The 17,743-nt window shown below is 38.7% G+C and overlaps 1 protein-coding gene across 4 annotated transcripts in view; it reads right to left on the minus strand.

Moving 5' to 3' along the window:
• Positions 1-17,743, minus strand: part of EIF2AK3 (eukaryotic translation initiation factor 2 alpha kinase 3) — a 66,433-nt gene that overhangs the window by 11,466 nt on the left and 37,224 nt on the right. For 2 of the 4 annotated variants that reach the window (XM_082851958.1, XM_082851959.1), the window contains exons 6-14: positions 17,164-17,326; positions 16,040-16,180; positions 14,949-15,071; positions 13,473-13,693; positions 12,985-13,097; positions 9,543-9,665; positions 6,777-6,926; positions 4,334-5,111; positions 1,914-2,081 (exon numbers count right to left, since the gene is read on the minus strand). In XM_082851958.1, coding sequence (XP_082708084.1) covers positions 1,914-2,081; positions 4,334-5,111; positions 6,777-6,926; positions 9,543-9,665; positions 12,985-13,097; positions 13,473-13,693; positions 14,949-15,071; positions 16,040-16,180; positions 17,164-17,326 — 1,980 coding nt within the window. Of the gene's footprint in view, positions 1-1,913; positions 2,082-4,333; positions 5,112-6,776; positions 6,927-7,380; positions 7,510-9,542; positions 9,666-12,984; positions 13,098-13,472; positions 13,694-14,948; positions 15,072-16,039; positions 16,181-17,163; positions 17,327-17,743 lie in introns of those variants that run through there. The other 2 variants (XM_082851960.1, XM_082851961.1) reach the window with 2 other exon arrangements.

Raw genomic sequence — 17,743 nt, forward strand, 5'->3', positions numbered from 1 at the left:
TCACTGTGTTGACATTTGCACTGCTGAACCTTAGCAGGAACCAAGGCAGCAGCACCAAACCATACTAGTAGTAATTATGTTCTTCAATGAAAGGAAGGAAGAAAGGGAGGGAGGGAGGGAGGCAGGAAGGAAGGGAAAAAGGAAGGGAGGAAGGAAGACAGTTTCACTTAAAATGTCCTTGCTGAAGCAGTAAAAATTATTAATTTTATTATATCTTCCCCCTTAGGTATGCATTTCTTTAATATTCTGTGTGACAAAATGGGCAGTATTCATAAAGCATTTCTGCTCCACACCGAAGTACAATGGTTGTCTCAAGAGAAAGCATTTGTGCAATTGTTTGAGTTACTATATGAACCAGATGCTCTTTTCATCGAGCTCCATTTTGACTTGAAAGAACAACTGGTAGACAAACTGTGGTTATTCATACTTGGATACCTGACAGATATTTTCTTAAAGATGAACAAAGTGAGAATGGAACTTCAAGGAAGACTGACAGCATTTGTTGCCAAAAATAAAAGCTGAGCTTGGAAGTGAATGTCAGAATTTTGAAAAATTTTTGTCCATCACTGGGAACCTGACAGCTTCCTAAGCCTTTTCTGGTGAGACTGGTGGTGATATTAACCAGAGTGATTTTTTTAATACTGTATAGTGAATTGTGACAACTTTTGGAAAAGATGCATAACTTAGGGAACCAATAGTTTCCAAATGACCAATGCACAATTTTATAAAATCATGCGTGGGTCAAAGGTCCATTCAATGTGCAAAGTGGACCAACGGATGTTAAAGTAACAGAATACAAAATGTTCACTGCTATAGTTTTAGATTCAGGGCAAATGACTCTTCAGAAACTTTTGCTTATTGTATTTTGATATGCTGTCAAAGAAGAATCCCCACAACTACCTGAAAATGGTATTAAAATATTCCTCCTTTTCCAACTGCCTATCTATGCGAAGTCAGATTTTCTTCATATACTTCAACCAAAATAACATAGTGCAAGGGATTAAATGGAAAAGCAGATATGAAATCTCTTTTAAGTCAGACAGTAAAGAGCTTTACAAAAATGTAAGTAAATGCCACTCTTCTCACTAGTTTTCTTTCGGAAAATATTTATTTTTCAGAAAATATCTTGAAGATGTGATAGATTTAATACTGTCATTTTTAACTGAATTAAAACTTTTACAAATTTCTATTTTAATCTCTAATATGGCAAATACTGATGGATAAAATTCCTCAAGAAAAATTCTTGAGCTCTCTATCATGTTTACAAGTATGAACAGGCATTGATCAGAAAGTCTGAGAACCGCCGATCTAAGCATATGTAAGCCTGTGAATACCATCAGCGTAGTGGTGGCCAGGGATGCTGTGCTGAAGCTCCCAGGATGCCTTGCTCCCACCACTCTTCCAGTCTCTGTTCAGTTTATGGAGCTTTTCCTTGGAAGACTAAGCATCCCACAAGGCAACACAGCTCAGCCTGTCCACCTTTATTTCCTGCCATGGTACGTTCTGGAAGCTGCCTGTGGATTATTGTAGAGAATAGCTTAGAACACTACCTCCAGCTGGCTCTGAAAACAGTTCCTGCATAGTTCACACAGGGTGAATGACAATTAAGTTTGGGAGGAGGACATTCAAAATCTCGTTCTAAGTTTCTGGTTGCTGTCAGGTTCCGGTTCAGAGGGTGAGCACATTTGATGCATTTTTAGTATTTTTCTTCCTCCACACCCCAATTCACGTTGTGGAATTGTACCCTAGCTGTGTTGCCTGTGGAACACTTCTGCCAGTTTTCATCATTTTCAGCTTTTATTTGATTGGGTATTTTAAACACAGCACGGATGGAGATTCATGGCGCACATCTAGCTCGCTGCCACCCTAATTAAAAATCTATTTATTCCTCAGAAGGAAAACGAAAGGCTCACCTGTTCTGGGCTCATATACAGCTTGGTCCCCACTTGTCCTGTGTGTCTGGCATACCCTGGCATTGGGGTCAGAACCAGCTGGTCTTCTTCATCCTGGTCCATTGCAGTCACCAATCCAAAGTCTCCAACCTTGACCACATCATCCATTGTAAAGAATATGTTGGAAGGCTGGAAAAAAATGAAACAGACAAAAGCGTGGTGGGTGTGTATGGAGAAGGAAAGTGAAGAGAATTATTTAAATGACTACAGAAAATAAATACAAGACACTAGATATTCTCAAGCATGTTTCTCTTTACAATGGGCTAATATGAAAATAAAAACAATCCTTCGATGCTAGACAAGTACTGTGAGTAAAGAAGAGGCAAGGGTAGCAAAGGGAGTGAATATTTATTGAACATCTATTTATTTATTTAAATTTTATTTATTAATTTTTTGGCTGTGTTGGGTCTTTGTTGTGGTGCCGGGCTTCTCACTGCGGTGGCTTCTCTCGTTGCGGCTCTAGGCTCTAGGCACAAGGACTTCAGTAGCTGCAGCTCGCGGGATCTAGAGCGCAGGCTCAGTAGTTGTGGCGCACGGGCTTAGCTGCTCCACGGCATGTGGGATCTTCCCGGACCAGGGCTCGAAGCCGTGTCCCCTGCATTGGCAGGTGAATTCTTAACCACTGCGCCACCAGGGGAGTCCCTGAACATCTATTTAAATAAATCCTTAGAGATTCACAGTCCCTAGGGTCTACGGTACTTAAACCTCAATCTCATTATTCTATATACTCTCCCTTGGCAAGCTCCTCTATATTTATGACCTAAGCCATGATAATAATAATAATAATAATAATAATAATAATAATAATAATAATAATAATAATAATAATAATAGCAAATGCATATATAGCACTTGCAATGAGCCAGAAGCTAAGTAGTTCATTACTATTAACTCAAGTAATACAACGCTTTTAGTCCTATTGGTCCCTCATTTCACAGATGTGAAAACTGAGGCCCAGAGAAGTTAAGTAAGTTGCCCAAGGTTACCCAGCTAGTAAGGGGTGGAGCAGGGATTCAAACCCAGGCTGTCTGGCTCTGTGAGAAAAGGACTTCTGCTCCACTGCCATGTGTCCAATTCTTGCCCTGCTGTAGCTAATCACTACTATTTGGTGAATGAACGAAACAGACTGATCTTCGGGCTTGTGTCTGAGAGGGGAATGTAGGCTGTCAAGGAGAATAAGAGCTCTTAACTAGAATCTTCTGTTGCCTCTTCTAATACAGGCTCCCATATACCCCACAACCCCCGTCCCGAGTTCTAAACTCTCATATGCAACTGTTCCTAAGATACATCTAACCACGGGCTCCTCAAACCCAAAATCCCCTACATGAAATACATCGTCTTTCCCTAGAGCCTACTCTCAGCCCACATGACCACCATTCATAGCCCTTGAAATAAGGGAAAAGGAAGCCATTTAGCTCACAGAATTGACTTTCACTGGGCTTCAAATACTGCCAGACAAAAAACATTTTATTTCAAAACTCCAAAGTACCATCATACAGTATGGACTTTGAAACAATGAAGTTATTGCATATAACCAACATCTACAGTGATACCCTCCTACTTTCCCTCAAATAACCTTGTAAGAGAGACAGGATTAGACTGCCTTAAATTTCATCTTTCCTCCCCTCTCCGTGCTCTGCTGTCAGCTGTTATCTACCCAACACTAACAGACTTTTTTTTTTTTTTTTTTTGGTTCTCCAGCATCTTTCCATTGCCCTATGCTTCCACCAGAAGTATCCTGATGTGACTTTGGGAACTCTCTTCTTCTGGGCAGCAAGTCCATGGCTCATACGGGATGTTATCTGGAGGTTGCATCCAGAACTTGCATCCACCAATCAGCATAATCCCAGCCCCTGGCCAGGCGACTGGTTTAGGGACGCATATGTGTTCCTGGATGTGTTCCTGGCTTATCGATTAGAAGAAAACCAGGTAAATCAACTCTACTCCAATAAAAATTAATTTAAAAGAAAGCTCATTTAAATGAAAAAAAGAAAACCCAGGACTTCTGATCAATAGCAGGGGAAAGTGACACTTTTCTCCCCAGCACCTCCCAAAGACTTAAAACATGGAGCCCTGAGAACTTCTGGCAGCTATGCTGAGACTGATACGTGACAAACACGTGACCAAAATACAAAAAGGTTAGAGGGCCTAGAAGGTTTAACATTAGGCTCAACGATAGGTCAGAATGAGCACAATACATAGCTTTTCAACTGGGAATATGTATATATATAAAAAACTCAATCACTTTGCTGTTCACCTGAAACTAACACAACATTGTAAATCAACTGTACTTCAATAAAAAGTAAATAAATAAAATAAATGACTTTAATAGAAAAAAAAAACACGTTGAAACCCTTGGGTGATGTTCCACAAAAACAGACCTTGAGGTCCCTGTGCATGAGCCCTTTGCTGTGCAGAAACTCCACCGCCTCCGCGATCTGCAGGAAGATGTGCAGACACACGCTCCTCTCTCTTTCCTCAATGGTGCAGCGGCTGTTCAGCCAGTCTTTGAGGTTTTCCTTTCTGCACAGCTGCATCTGGATGTAAAGATACACCTTTGGTGAACTGGGTTGGAGTTTTTCCACAGAGTTTTTAGTGAGATCTAAACTTAAAGTGGTTGGTCTTGAAGGAGAAATAGACAAAGTAGGTTCCGAGGAAGACTTGCTACTGGAATGCTGGACTGCAGTTAGTATATCAGCACAATGGTTGCCAATAGGCGGTCGGTTCGTTTTGGGCTCTTTGCTGGATGCGTTATCACAGCCGGAATCTTCAAATACTATAGAAGAGGAGGTTCGCTCCCTTGACCTTACATAAGGGGAAGCTTCAGAAGGACAAAGTTCAAAAGAGTGTCCCTCATCATTGCCATCCCTAGTACCGTCTTCCCCCTTGCAGTCTGTAAGGCAGCTGTCCTGGAGGTTGCACACCGCGTCCACCGACTCACTCGTGTCTCTGTGGTCCATTCCGGAAAATTCCAGTGGAGAGAACTGGCTCTTGGATGAACCTGTCTGGCCACAGGAAATCCCGACCGAAAAAGACCTACTGCTTCTTGGAGAAGGGGCTATGATTTCAACGCGTTCCTTTGTAGAGAAAGGATCCATTCTGCATATTTTAACGGATGGTGCATCCGCGGGACTAGGAGAGGTGAGCGGCCAGTCTGTGCTAAGAGTAGGAGAAGTACAAAGGGATGAGAGTGAATACGTGTTGATTAAATTATGTGAACTACATCCTTTGTTTGCTTATTTATTGATTAATGTATTTTTAATGAAGTACAGTTGACTTACAGTGTTGTAACTACATGCTTTGTCTCCAAAGCTTCAACTATGATAAAGCCAGTTACCAAGCGACAACATGGAAATTCAATGAAAACATGCCACACGAGACAAAGAGCATCACAGCCCATCCATTCCTGAACTGGAAATCTTGGTTTTAAACTGGAAACAGTTCTCTGGGACTGTCATGCCCAGAACAGCCAAGGCCTATGTGCAAACCACAAAGCACAGAGGAGCACCAAGGCCAGACCCCTTGGTGGCTGTGATTCGGAAGCCCCCATCCCAATTAGGGCTTGAGACACAGGGTCACTTCCCCTGGTCCTTCTGTGGTTTGGCTACTGGCTGTGTATATAAGTGTCACTGTAACTAGGTACCTCATGTGGATCTAGGGCTGTGTTTGGTACTTTTAGGCAGGAATTTTACTCCAGCTCTTTACGAAATAGTTTGTGTGTAGCCTGCTTCCTTTTTGTTCTCATTGAGTAGTTTTTAGAAACGCCTTCCTTCCTAGAGAATAGCATATTTAACATGGGGATTATCTTCAGGTTGCCCAAGTTCATGGGTTTTTTGCTTTTTGGTTTTTGGCCTCGCCGTGCGGCTTGCGAGATCTTAGTTTCCCGACCAGGGATCGAACCTGCGCCCTTGGCAGTGAACGTGAGGAGTCCTAACCACTGGACCACCAGGGAATTCCCGTAAGTTCATGTATTTTTTTTTTTTTTTGATGTGGACCATTTTTGAAAGTCTTTATTGAATTTGTTACAATATTGCTTCTGTTTTATGTTTTTTGGGGTTTTTTTTTTTAACTGTGAGGCATGTGGAATCTTAGTTCCCGGACCAGGGACTGAACCCACACCTCCTGCATTGGAAGGCAAAGTCTTAACCACTGGACCACCAGGGAAGTCCCAAGTTCTTGTGGTTTTAACTGCAACTAGTTTAAAACTACTTTAGAAAGGAGTTGGAAATTGCTAACTACTAAGAAAGTAAATGAAAATTTAAAATAAAAAATGGAGGGCTTCCCTGGTGGCGCACTGGTTGAGAGTCCGCCTGCCGATGCAGGGGACACGGGTTCGTGCCCCGGTCCGGGGAGATCCCACATGCCGCAGAGTGGCTGGGCCCATGAGCCATGGCCGCTGAGCCTGAGCGTCCGGAGCCTGCGCTCCACAACGGGAGAGGCCACAACAGCGAGAGGCCCGGGTACCGCAACAACAACAACAACAACAAAAATGGAGACAAAAGCAGACAATATCTCTTATTGAGAAAGGCTACTGTAAATCCTTCAGTGAATTATAAGTCATAGAGCTCTATCTACCAATGATTTTAGAAATTCATGTTCTGGACAAAAAAGAAAAAAAAGTTCATGTTCTAAAAACTAAATCAACTTTTCACTTAACAAGTGACTAGAGAATGTTCCAAAACACGATGACAGAAACAGTAATCTGCTGTTATTTTTCTTTTAAAAAATCATCTCTAAAGTTATAGAAAGGATATTTTGTTCATGTAAGCCAAAAACTAGCCTGAAATAAATACTAGTTTTGAAGTCTATGTCTAACCAAGTTACCTTTCATCTTTCAGCCAAATTTCATCCATTTTTTCTTGCCACTTCTCTGGTGGTGCTTCCAACCAAGCATTGAAATATCTAACAATTCCTGGGTGTTCAAGCTTCGCTAAGGCTTTAACTTCTCGCATGACCTTTTCCCGAGCCAATTCCCTGAAACAGAGAAACGATGAAGACCCTGAAGGTTTGCTTGGATCTGAAGAAGCCATCATACCAAAGACAGTACAAAACAATAAAATAAAATTCTCCCTTGTTCTAAAATGGGGAACAGACGAGTCAGCCTAGTGGCATAATTCTAAGAAGCCAAAGAGTAAATAAGTCTTTATTAGAAAAAAATATGTATTTATACTATTTCTTTTTTCTTCCAGAAATAAATGCTTACAAGTAACATCTATCCATTCAAATAAAGAGTTCTTAGCTGACTAAAAATGAATGACTAAAGACCCTTGAAGATAATTGCTTCATGCTTGTTAATTAATAGGGGGATGAATAGGTGGAAGTGAAGTATTCAGAAAAGAGAGCTCAGCCTGGCAGCTCCAGAGGATGGAGAAGGACCAGCCCGACAAGGTAAATACAACAATCCGAAAGGCTTGTACGAGCACCTTTGTCTGTTTAAACTCAACTACTGAATATCATAGGCAATGATGTTTAACCAGAAAAGCATCTGGATTTGATCTTCTGCTTTGACAGCTTTTCTGATGGATCTAAGCTCACATTCTAGGGATCCCACCATCACCTGAAACAACATAATAAATAGAAGTTATATCCTCTTCCCTCCCCAAGAGGCAGTCAGCTACTCCCACTTTTCTCTCTGTGTTTCATGACTGTTAATGGTCCCACCCTGAGAACCTGGTAAGTTTCTGAATTTTCCATATTCAATGACCAAATCCTATCAGCTCCTCCTTTGTAATTCCTGATACTCATTCCTTCCTCATCCATCTCCACTTCTGCTGCGCTAATGCTCTGTATCTTAGGACTGAACTTCTGCAAAAAAAAAAAAAAAAAAAAATCTCCTAATGAACACGCTTGTCTCTTACTACATACCACCTCCACTTTGATCACGTCATTCTTCTGCTCAAAGGCACAACTGTCTATGGAATAAAATCTAAACTCCTCTGCCTGGCGTTTAAGGTGCTGGAACCCATCTTTGCCATCTTTCTTCCATACTCCCCTTCATTCTCTTTTTTTTTTGGCTGCACAGTGTGGCTTGTGGGATCTTAGTTCCCTAACCAGGGACTGAACCCGTGCCCGCTGTGTTGGAAGGGCAGTCTTAACCACTGGACCGCCAGGGAAGTCCCTCCCCTCCATTCTTACCCTTGCTCCACTTGTGCCAGAATCCTCAACTAACCTCTACATCCCCTGCAAATGTTTGCCTAGAGCCTATGCTCAGGCCATTTCATGTACTTGGCCATCCCTCCCCTACATGTGTGTCCACCAAGGGACAGGTTACCCCTGAACACGGCGCAGACAACACTACCACCACAAGGCTGGCTTTCCTTGACTGTCTTCGGCTACCTCTGCACTTTCTTCATGAGAAGCTACTTACTAAATTAAACCACAAGTCACAATCTTCCTGGCTTTGCAGTTATTTGAGTATATATACAAAGGTCTCAAATAGTTATAGATTCTTGAGGGCAGAAGCCCTTCTTAATTTTATATCCTATGTGGTACTTTGTACATTTCAACTACTCAAAATTATACACCAAAGAAAAGAATTAGTCCCATAGTACTCAGACTGTCCCATTCCTATGTCCCTATCTGTTGGACAGCATGTTTAACTGCTAATTAGGAAGACAGTCCAGAAATTAGTGCACATTTAATCAAGAATCCACAGGAGGCTTCCACAATAGATGAAAAGGACGGTGTTACTGAAAGCCCATCATCTTAAGGATCACATTGTTCTGAGCCCAAAATTCCACTTCTAGGAATCTATCCTAAGGAAACAGACGTGATCAAAATCTTATATAAAAGATGAACAATGCCAAGTTGTTTTTTTTTTTTGGCCGTGCCGAGAGGTATGCGGGATCTTAGTTGACTAGGGATCAAACCCATGCCCCCGGCAGTGGAAGCATGGAGTCCTAACTAATGGACTGCCAGGGAAGTCCCCAAAGTTATTTTTAATTGCAACAAGTTGGAAACCTAAATATTTAAAAATAAGAAATGGTTAAATGAGACATGACACAAGTATTAATTGGACTATTTTCCAGTCATAAAACACTTCCAGTATATTTTAGCATTTCAATAACATACTCTTAATAGGAAGGAAAACACTGAGAATACAATGAAGGAAGCAATAGATAAAACTGTATTGTACTGATAACTGTGCTAAGAACTAGGTAAATTTATGACCAGAAAAAAAAAAAAAATCAAAAGAAAATACCCTAAAATGTTAAAAGTGTTTATTACTAGGTAGAGTAGACACGGATTGTTTTTTGTTTTAATACTATTCCTTATTTTCCACAATAAATATAGATTATTTTTAAATGGTGTTATGTATTAAAGTCTATAGTTATTAAAATTCACTATGGGAATGCCCTGAGTTGTTAAGAATCAAAAACAAGGGCATATTTTTTAAGTAGATACAAAGCGGTCAAAGTAGATGACATTTTTAAAAGATAGCTAGTTACCTGGTAGTACTGAGAATATAAGATTCAGAAGGTCAGAAACTCTGTTTTCTATAGTCTCTATGGAGTAGAGTAAGGACATATTGCCTATGAGATTAGATAACACAGTCCTAACTCCAAGTTTACTAAAAGTATCATCCATTACCTGTTTGGGAGACGGATTCTCTTGATAGCATAATTGCAGTCATCAACTTTGTTTCTAGCTTCAAAGACAACTCCAAACCCTCCACGACCCATGCACTGAATCGGTTCAAAATCTGTTAGATAGCTTAAAAAAAAAAAAGTAAATTTTAAAAAGTTTGTAATAGTTTTAAATTTTGTACTAATTGTTCAATCTTATTTTATGATATGTAAAAATGTATAAACTAAGTTTCCTAGAACTTATTTTAATAGAGTGCAGTTTAAATTCTAATAGCATTCTTTGCTTTCCTATCTGTATAAATGAAGCAAACACATTTTAATTTTGGCCCTGGGAATTTTATAAAAAATTTTAAAACTTCTGCTTAATGGGGAATCACTTGTTAATCACTTATTCTTACAGCAATTTTAGTACTGTTCTGTCCTATCCAATACTTTCCGTCATCCATCAAAACAGTTTATCCTTAATTCTCTAACCTTTTACCTCTGTGGCATTCTGTATTTAAGTAGAAAATGTATTTTCATCTTATGCCAGTGCCTGTATATTTTATGGAAAAGATTTAATCAGTCCCATTACATTTATGTACGTTTTTAGCCAGAAACCTTCTCTAGGAACCAAAGCTATCTGAAATTCGCTGGGGTGCCTCAGGAGTCAGTGTGCTCATCACCAAAGGTGTTTGGACAGAAGCTAACTCACCATCTGGCACTTACAGATGGACCTCCACTTTGTAGCCTATTTCCCCTGGTGACCTCTCTGATCTGCTCTGTATATTCCAGCCAACTTGCACCAGGCTCTCTCACAACTTCAGAGCTTTTCCTTCTGCTATTTGCTCCAGTGAGATGCCCTACTTCTTTGGACTTAATTAAAAAACTCTATTTTTCTTTCATTCTGCTCATCTCACCACCTCTATAAGGCCTTCCTAGACCCCTATCTTAATGTTCTTATAGCACTTTGCACATACTACTTGGAACTGTTTAAACTTAGTCTCAATATTTTGCAGTTATTTATAAGCAGCTTTCTCTCTCCACTACTACCGAATTGTAGGGACCTTGACTGCAGGAGAGAATTCTTTTTCCTCTTTGTATTTCCAAAGCCTGGGCTCACCTGGCAAATAGAAGGTCTAACAAATATCTATCGAATAATGCATGAATTAATAAATGAATGAATGCACGCATGCGTGCTGTGGAAGACATTCTTCCAGCCATGTGAGGGCGAGTTGAATTAGATGATCTTTGGTGTCCCTTATAAGGCTAACTTTATTACTTTATGACTTGCACACTCATATTAATTTAGCGGTTGGCTCAGCTTTAGAGCATGGTGTTAAGGAGGAGAGACAATAGATCCCAACCCTCCATGGGCCAATTACCTTCACAGAGAATGAAGAGTAATGATCTGTATCCCTAAGAATAGCTAGGCAAGGTACTTGAGTACAAATCCATCTCCCCAACTGCAAAAGCCCATGAAGTTCTCGTCCTACTCCTGGACAGCCAATTGAATTATCTTCCTACATTAAAGAAAACGCTCATATGAAAATGGATATATCTTTGGAAAGGAGAAACATCTTATATATGATTACAGCTTTTATAAATATAAGTATCGTCTTGCCTCAGGTCCCAACTTAGGACTTAAATTCATGACTGAATCCAGAGCTCATGTTCTTAATAACGCCTAGAACATAGTAGGCACTCAATAGACATCAGGTATGATACAGAGCTCCTGTATTTTTAAAAACAATCAGCTGTTCTCTTCATAGTGAATAAAATGGAAGGAAAATTGAGTCTAATTCAATTTTAGAGTACATTATTCCAATTCTCTTCACAACAGCCTTACAAATATATGCTTAATCACCATACCCCACTCACCCTCCCATCTCCACCTGTCTCTTACTCATGATTTATTATGACGCCCTCTTGAATCATCACAGCCAGAGTTAGTTACTTATAGCTCATGGCTTTTTTCCTTATATGTTTATGTTTTCTCTAGTATCACCTTCCCCCGTAGACTTTAAGCTCCTCCAGGGGGCAGGACCAGTCTTTTTATTTCTCCCAAAGCCTGAGATACTGCACACAGTTGTTCAGAAAGATGCTGAATGAACGATGAATGGCTTGGGTACTGAACTGCCCATGGAGTTGACGGGCCCCTCTCCTCTCCCTCACTGTAAGTCAGCATTTTTATTAGCAAGGGTATTAAAGCCCTTACCACTTGCTAGTCACCTAGTACGTTTTGCTAAATCATACGGATTACAGCCAATTCTCAACTTTTGAGAAGATGGTATGAATGCAGCTTAGATTAAGTCCATAGATAATCAAAATAACCCACATTTTAGCCGTAATTTTCCATTTTTTCTGTCATAAAGCCATTTCCCTAGATATTTATTAAGCAGTAAGTTTCATATAGAGCTTCTCCTTGTCCCTGTATCATGAAAGTGCTAATAAGCATGATATCAAAACGAAGGGGAAAAGTAGCAATAATCCATGTAAGAAAATTGAACCGCAGCACCATTCCTTGTCCCACAAAGCATGAAAATCTGTACACCTGACAGATCTGCTTACAGATTTTCTACTTTTATTTTACTTTCAAATTATTTGAATTGGCTGATTTTTAAGTAACCCAACTCCCTCTTCTGTTTTTAAAAATGATCTATTCTATTGGTGTATTTCTCCCCAGTTTTCTGCTTCTTATTTTAGACAGAATAAGGAGGAAATAAATAACTGAGGATTAAGCAACATAGGAGACTTATGCCATACTCCAATAACATAAAAATTATTGTTTGGTATTAATGCCAAGCCCAGTACATGGTAGACCCTCAATAACTATGTCATCTGAACAACAACTCAATTCGGTGGCTGTAACTCTTTTTTTTCTTTTCCTTCCAGTTTTACTGAGAAATAATTGACATACATGGTGGCTATAATTCTAAACTTTTATAATGCTCTACTTCTATCCCTCTTCTATACCACCTTGAATCAGTTTAAGTAACTTGAGGGATATGTCTGTTTTATTTACCTAGGCATACATTTTTTTAAAAAAAATTAAACAATATCTTAGTTTAGAGGTTGTTTCTTCTTTCTTAAGTGAAATACAGTCGGCATACAGTATTATGTAAGTTTCAGGTGTACTACATAATGATTTGACATTTGTATATATTATGAAATGATCACCACGACAAGTCTAGTCATCATCTGTCCCCACAGAAAGTTACTGCAATATTATTAACCGTATTCCTTATGTTGTGTATTACAATCCCTGTGATTTATCATATAACTGGAGGTTTAGAAGCAGATGTTGAACGAACAACTATCCTATTCTTCATCTATGTCACCCACCACTCCCCCTCTCCCTTCTGAACCATCCATTCGTTCTCTGCATCTAAGGCCATTTCTTCCTGGATTTGAACAGTTAGCATCAGAAGCTACAGCACACATACGTTTTATGAAAAGACTCATACCGTGATACGTATCCAGAATTTTTTATGTCATTCCAGCTACTGTCATTAGCTTCTCCACTGACAGAATCATATTTATTTTCAGTTTGACACTGAGTTTCAGATTCTTTCCTTTGCTGATAAGGTGGGGGAGAGAAAAAATCACTCTCAGTACAAAGCTGAATGGAAGTTAGCTAACAATATTAGGCTATAAAACACTGAAGAATAAATAATACTGAGAAAAATAAATGTATTATAAGAACATAACACAACAGCATTTCCTTTGTCAAAGGGAAAGGGCATGATCAGGGTGGAGCCAGACTGCAATGGGTTGAGGAGTGAAGGGGACAAGGACGTGGAGGCAAGAGTATGGGCAACAATGATTTTAGGGTAAAACTTAAGGAAATGGACCCCTTGCTCCTCACACGCACACACGCACATGCGCACACCCCCTCTAAGTTTTCTATAGTCCCAACACTTTGAAAAGGATGAGATTCTAAAAAATGTCTTACTCTGTGAGGATGAGGATGGAAGAGTCTGCGCACAATGAAAGTTGTTGCTACGATACAAAACAGAATGGTTCCAACTATTTCTTTCCACCAGTGTAAGAGGAGCACGGGATCCTTTTTGCGGATACTCTTGCTGTAATTCGGGTTGTCGAGAAATCGGACTGTGATCTGTGTGCTCCGTTTGTTCCTTTCCCTCTTGTAGTATGGCAGGTAATAACCATTATCTTCAACAACAAACATTAAAAGTGTTTTTTTTTTAAAAGATAAACCAATATAGTTCCACCTTTAATTGCTAAAAATTATCTAATTTCCTATGACTTTTAACACTAATTCCTTTTTCTAAAGTTTCATCTCCTCTTTAGCACATCTTTCTATTGAATAATAAGACTAAAAACAACCCTTAAGGGCTACTCCGTTCATTATCTCATTAATAATTCAATCCTTTAAATGCAAAAAAGAAAAAAAAATTAGACAGTACTCAAACCTCCTTTGCGGATTTGAAACTTTACTTTCAATTAGCATCAACAAAATATCAAAATTTTACCATGACGAGGAAAACATCTCCACCGTGCCTTTCTGGTTCCTTTCAGGCTGTCAAAATGAATTTGTCCTAGAAAGCAGCCTGTCCTTTTCACCTTCTATTTTATACCACATGGGCAGATTACACAATTCTCTTTTACCTTGTATTTTGATCAATATCAGATAGACAGCTGTCTGTAGTTCAGAGCTCTCTGATTTTCGTTAAATAAATTTAAATTCTACAGTAATTTCCCAGTTTTATCATCTAGGGTAACTGATGAGGAGTCTATGTTTTTGCCTAATGCAGATCTGAGCAAATTTTCTTTTTTATACCCAACTGTTCAAAAAATTTTCATAACTGAATATATCCTAACTTTAAATACACAGGAATGTGTTTCACGTCAAATGTCACCTATTCTTGACTTTTGTACTAATTTTCCTCGTCTGAAAACAAAATTAAAATAACCCCATTTTATAGCATTTTCACATAGCTCTATGGGAAACACCTATCCTCTTCATTATGCAGACTGATATTATATAGACTATATTATATAAGCTCATAACTAAATAAGAGCTAATAACAAGAACTAATGCTTATTGAACACTATTATTTGCCAGGCATGGTGCTAATTAAGACTGTGCATTATCTCATTTAGACCTTACCACAACCCAATAAATAGATATTAGGATTACTATACCTTTGTTTTACAGATGAAGAAACAGAGACACAAGTAAGTTAGGTGTGCCCAGCCTAGCATGTGGCAAAACCCTGGCAATCTGTCTTTTGAAGCCTTTGTACCCTTGGCCACCATTCACAATATCTGCCTCCCAAGATATTTATTTTCTACCCTCCAACTGGCTACTTTGCATTTGAATTCTATTAATTAATTTCAAATTAATAAATTAAAATAAACAGAAAAATAAAAACAGCATTTTCAATCCAAGTGGAATCACACTTACCATATGGATACTGCAAGATTGAAAGTGCACCATTACTGTACTCTTCGTGAGAAAACTTATCATTACTAAGACATTTGTCAAATTCATCAGACCCCACCAAGACAGGAGTTCTGGAAGGAGAATCTAAAAGAAAATGGTAAAATCTTAACTGTTATGACTTTAATGAAAATGTGTGTGCCTCATTCATCCAAAAAACAGATATTCAAATAGCACAGCTCAGTTCAAATATGTAAGTCAAACAAACGGCCCAACGTTCTTTCTCTTGAAAAGCACAGTCTTGTAGAGAGATGAGTCATTTAAACGAGTAATTAAAATATGATGTGATATATGTGATAAAAAACATATACAAGGTACAGAAAGATGGCTGAAGGAAATAGACGGTTTAGTATTTGACTTCAACTCAATTTGAGTGTCTCAAAGAACATGATGTGATAACCAGATGTTTCATAAATATTCTTTTTTTTTTTAAATAAAGTTATTTATTTTAGGCTGCTTTTGGTCTCCATTGCTGCGTGCAGGCTTTCTCTAGTCGCGGTGAGCGGGGGCTACTCTTCACTGCAGTGCACGAGCTTCTCATTGTGGTGGCTTCTCTTGTTACTGAGCATGGACTCTAGGCGCGCAGGCTTCAATAGCTGTGGCACGTGGGCTCAGTAGTTGTGGCTCATGGGCTTAGTTGCTCCATGGCATGTGGGACCTTCCCGGACCAGGGCTCAAACCTGTGTCCCCTGAATTGGCAGGCAGATTCTTAACCACTGCGCCATCAGGGAAGTCCCATAAATATTCTTAATATAAATATGTTAAGAGCTAAATGATATCAAGGCGTGGTCAGAGAATGGTTACAGAGTTTTTCTAAGCTGTCTAGAGAAATACTTTATTGACACTGATTTCTATAGAGGTAGCTGCTGTTTCAATGAAATCATGTTCTAAAGCATAATTAAAATTCATTAACGTCTGAAATACCTTCCCAGTTTATCAGAAAATATAGAGTATATAATAGTTGTGATCTCTGTGATATTCAAAACTAGGGCAAAGCCCATGATTAGGCCTCTGAACATCTTAATAACATTTATAAAAGTTCATAATTCACTTACGAATTAAGGGTTTCCATTTGATTGTTGGCAAAGGAATAATTGCATTTTCACTGTTGACAGATTCCAAGGCCTTGGGACTCGTAGGAAACTTTTCTGAAATTCTGACTGATGACTGCAGATACAGCTGGCCTCTGTACATTCCTGAATCAACCAGAACACTGTCAGTTAGGTTTAGAATCAAGCACTGATGATTTTTTTTTAAAAAAAGGTTCACTTTGATTTAATAAAATTAGATGAATTCCAGTTATTTATTCATGTGCTACATAGCTCTTTTCAAAGAATCATGCCTGAAGCACTCAAATTTGACCCAAAGGTTATTCAACAACAACAGGGGAGGAAAGTTACACACAAGTTACAGTGTTTCTCACTATATAATTTTTGGTAATTACTGAAAAACTCTTCCAGTAGGAAAATTCAAACAAAAGAAATCATTGTACTCTTATGAAAGTAACAGCTTAGATGAGGTAACCTTTTCCTTAAGAAAACCTAAACACCTATCATTCAAGAGATACTGCTAACAATTCAGTTAAATACTATCATAACACGTGTGATACGTTATTTCAAATTCTTGCATTTCACTGAGATTGAGGGGCGGGTAGCACATTGACAGAGCTTAAAGAATTTTATGTGTATCTGACCACAAAACTAGTTCAAATAATTAGATTTGAGGGTTTTCAAAATGTAGAACATTGAAGGCTTTCAACCGCCAAGCAGCACACCAGAATTTTGTTTTAATTTTTCAGATAAGTTGTATAGATGCACAGAAAAAAATAAACATACCTTTAAGGGGGAGCAAACTGATACAGATGCAAATACAAATGTAGAAAGTTTTAGACTCTGAAGATACATAAGTAATGTGAAATCATGCTATGTAATGGCAACATTTTTAAGCCTTTCAAATATAGGTCTCAGAGAAAAAGAACCCGCTATAGTAATTAAAAGTTTCAGAATTGGATAAGTGAAAGAAAATTGCAGGAATAGAAATCAAAGTACAAATCTTAAGGCCAGAGAAGGTACTTAGGAACTGAAACTACTACAGGCACACCTGAAGTAGGGAGAGACAATGTAGGAATAAAATCTAGATGTCAACATGTACTATTGCTAGGTAAGAGATATCCACTCACCCAAGTAAACACTGTTTTCTGTGGCTCCTCGGGCGGCTTCTACGATGTCTTCTTCATCCTCTAAAACTCCGTCATTAGTGGTGTAACTTGTATCATCAAAAAGACTGATGGGAATGACTTTGCCATCCTTAACCAACCAGGCAGATGCAATGGGAGTACAAAACTAAACAAAAATGGAAAGGAAATTTTAAACAATTTCAAGCAGTATTTCTATGTATCCCAACTCCTGAAATACCCTTTAAAACCACACATTTCTTTACAAATTTTCACTTTTCCAGCTTTACTGAGGTATAATTGACAAATAAAAAATGTATTTATGGTGTACAGTCTGATATTGTGATATATGTATACATTGTGAAATAATTAGCACAATCAGGCTAATTCATATATCCATCATCTCACGGTTATTTTGTATGTATGTGTTTTAAGAACATTTAAGATCTATTCTCTTCATTTCTGTTTAATATTCTGAGGAAACTCCATGATGTTTTCCGTAACATCTATGCCAATTTATATTCTCGCCAACACTGCACGAAGATACACTGTTGTACACTGTTCACCAACATCTTCACCAACCTTT

Source organism: Leucopleurus acutus, assembly GCF_964270905.1.
Source record: "Leucopleurus acutus genome assembly, chromosome: 12".
NCBI classification, from domain to species: domain Eukaryota; kingdom Metazoa; phylum Chordata; class Mammalia; order Artiodactyla; family Delphinidae; genus Leucopleurus; species Leucopleurus acutus.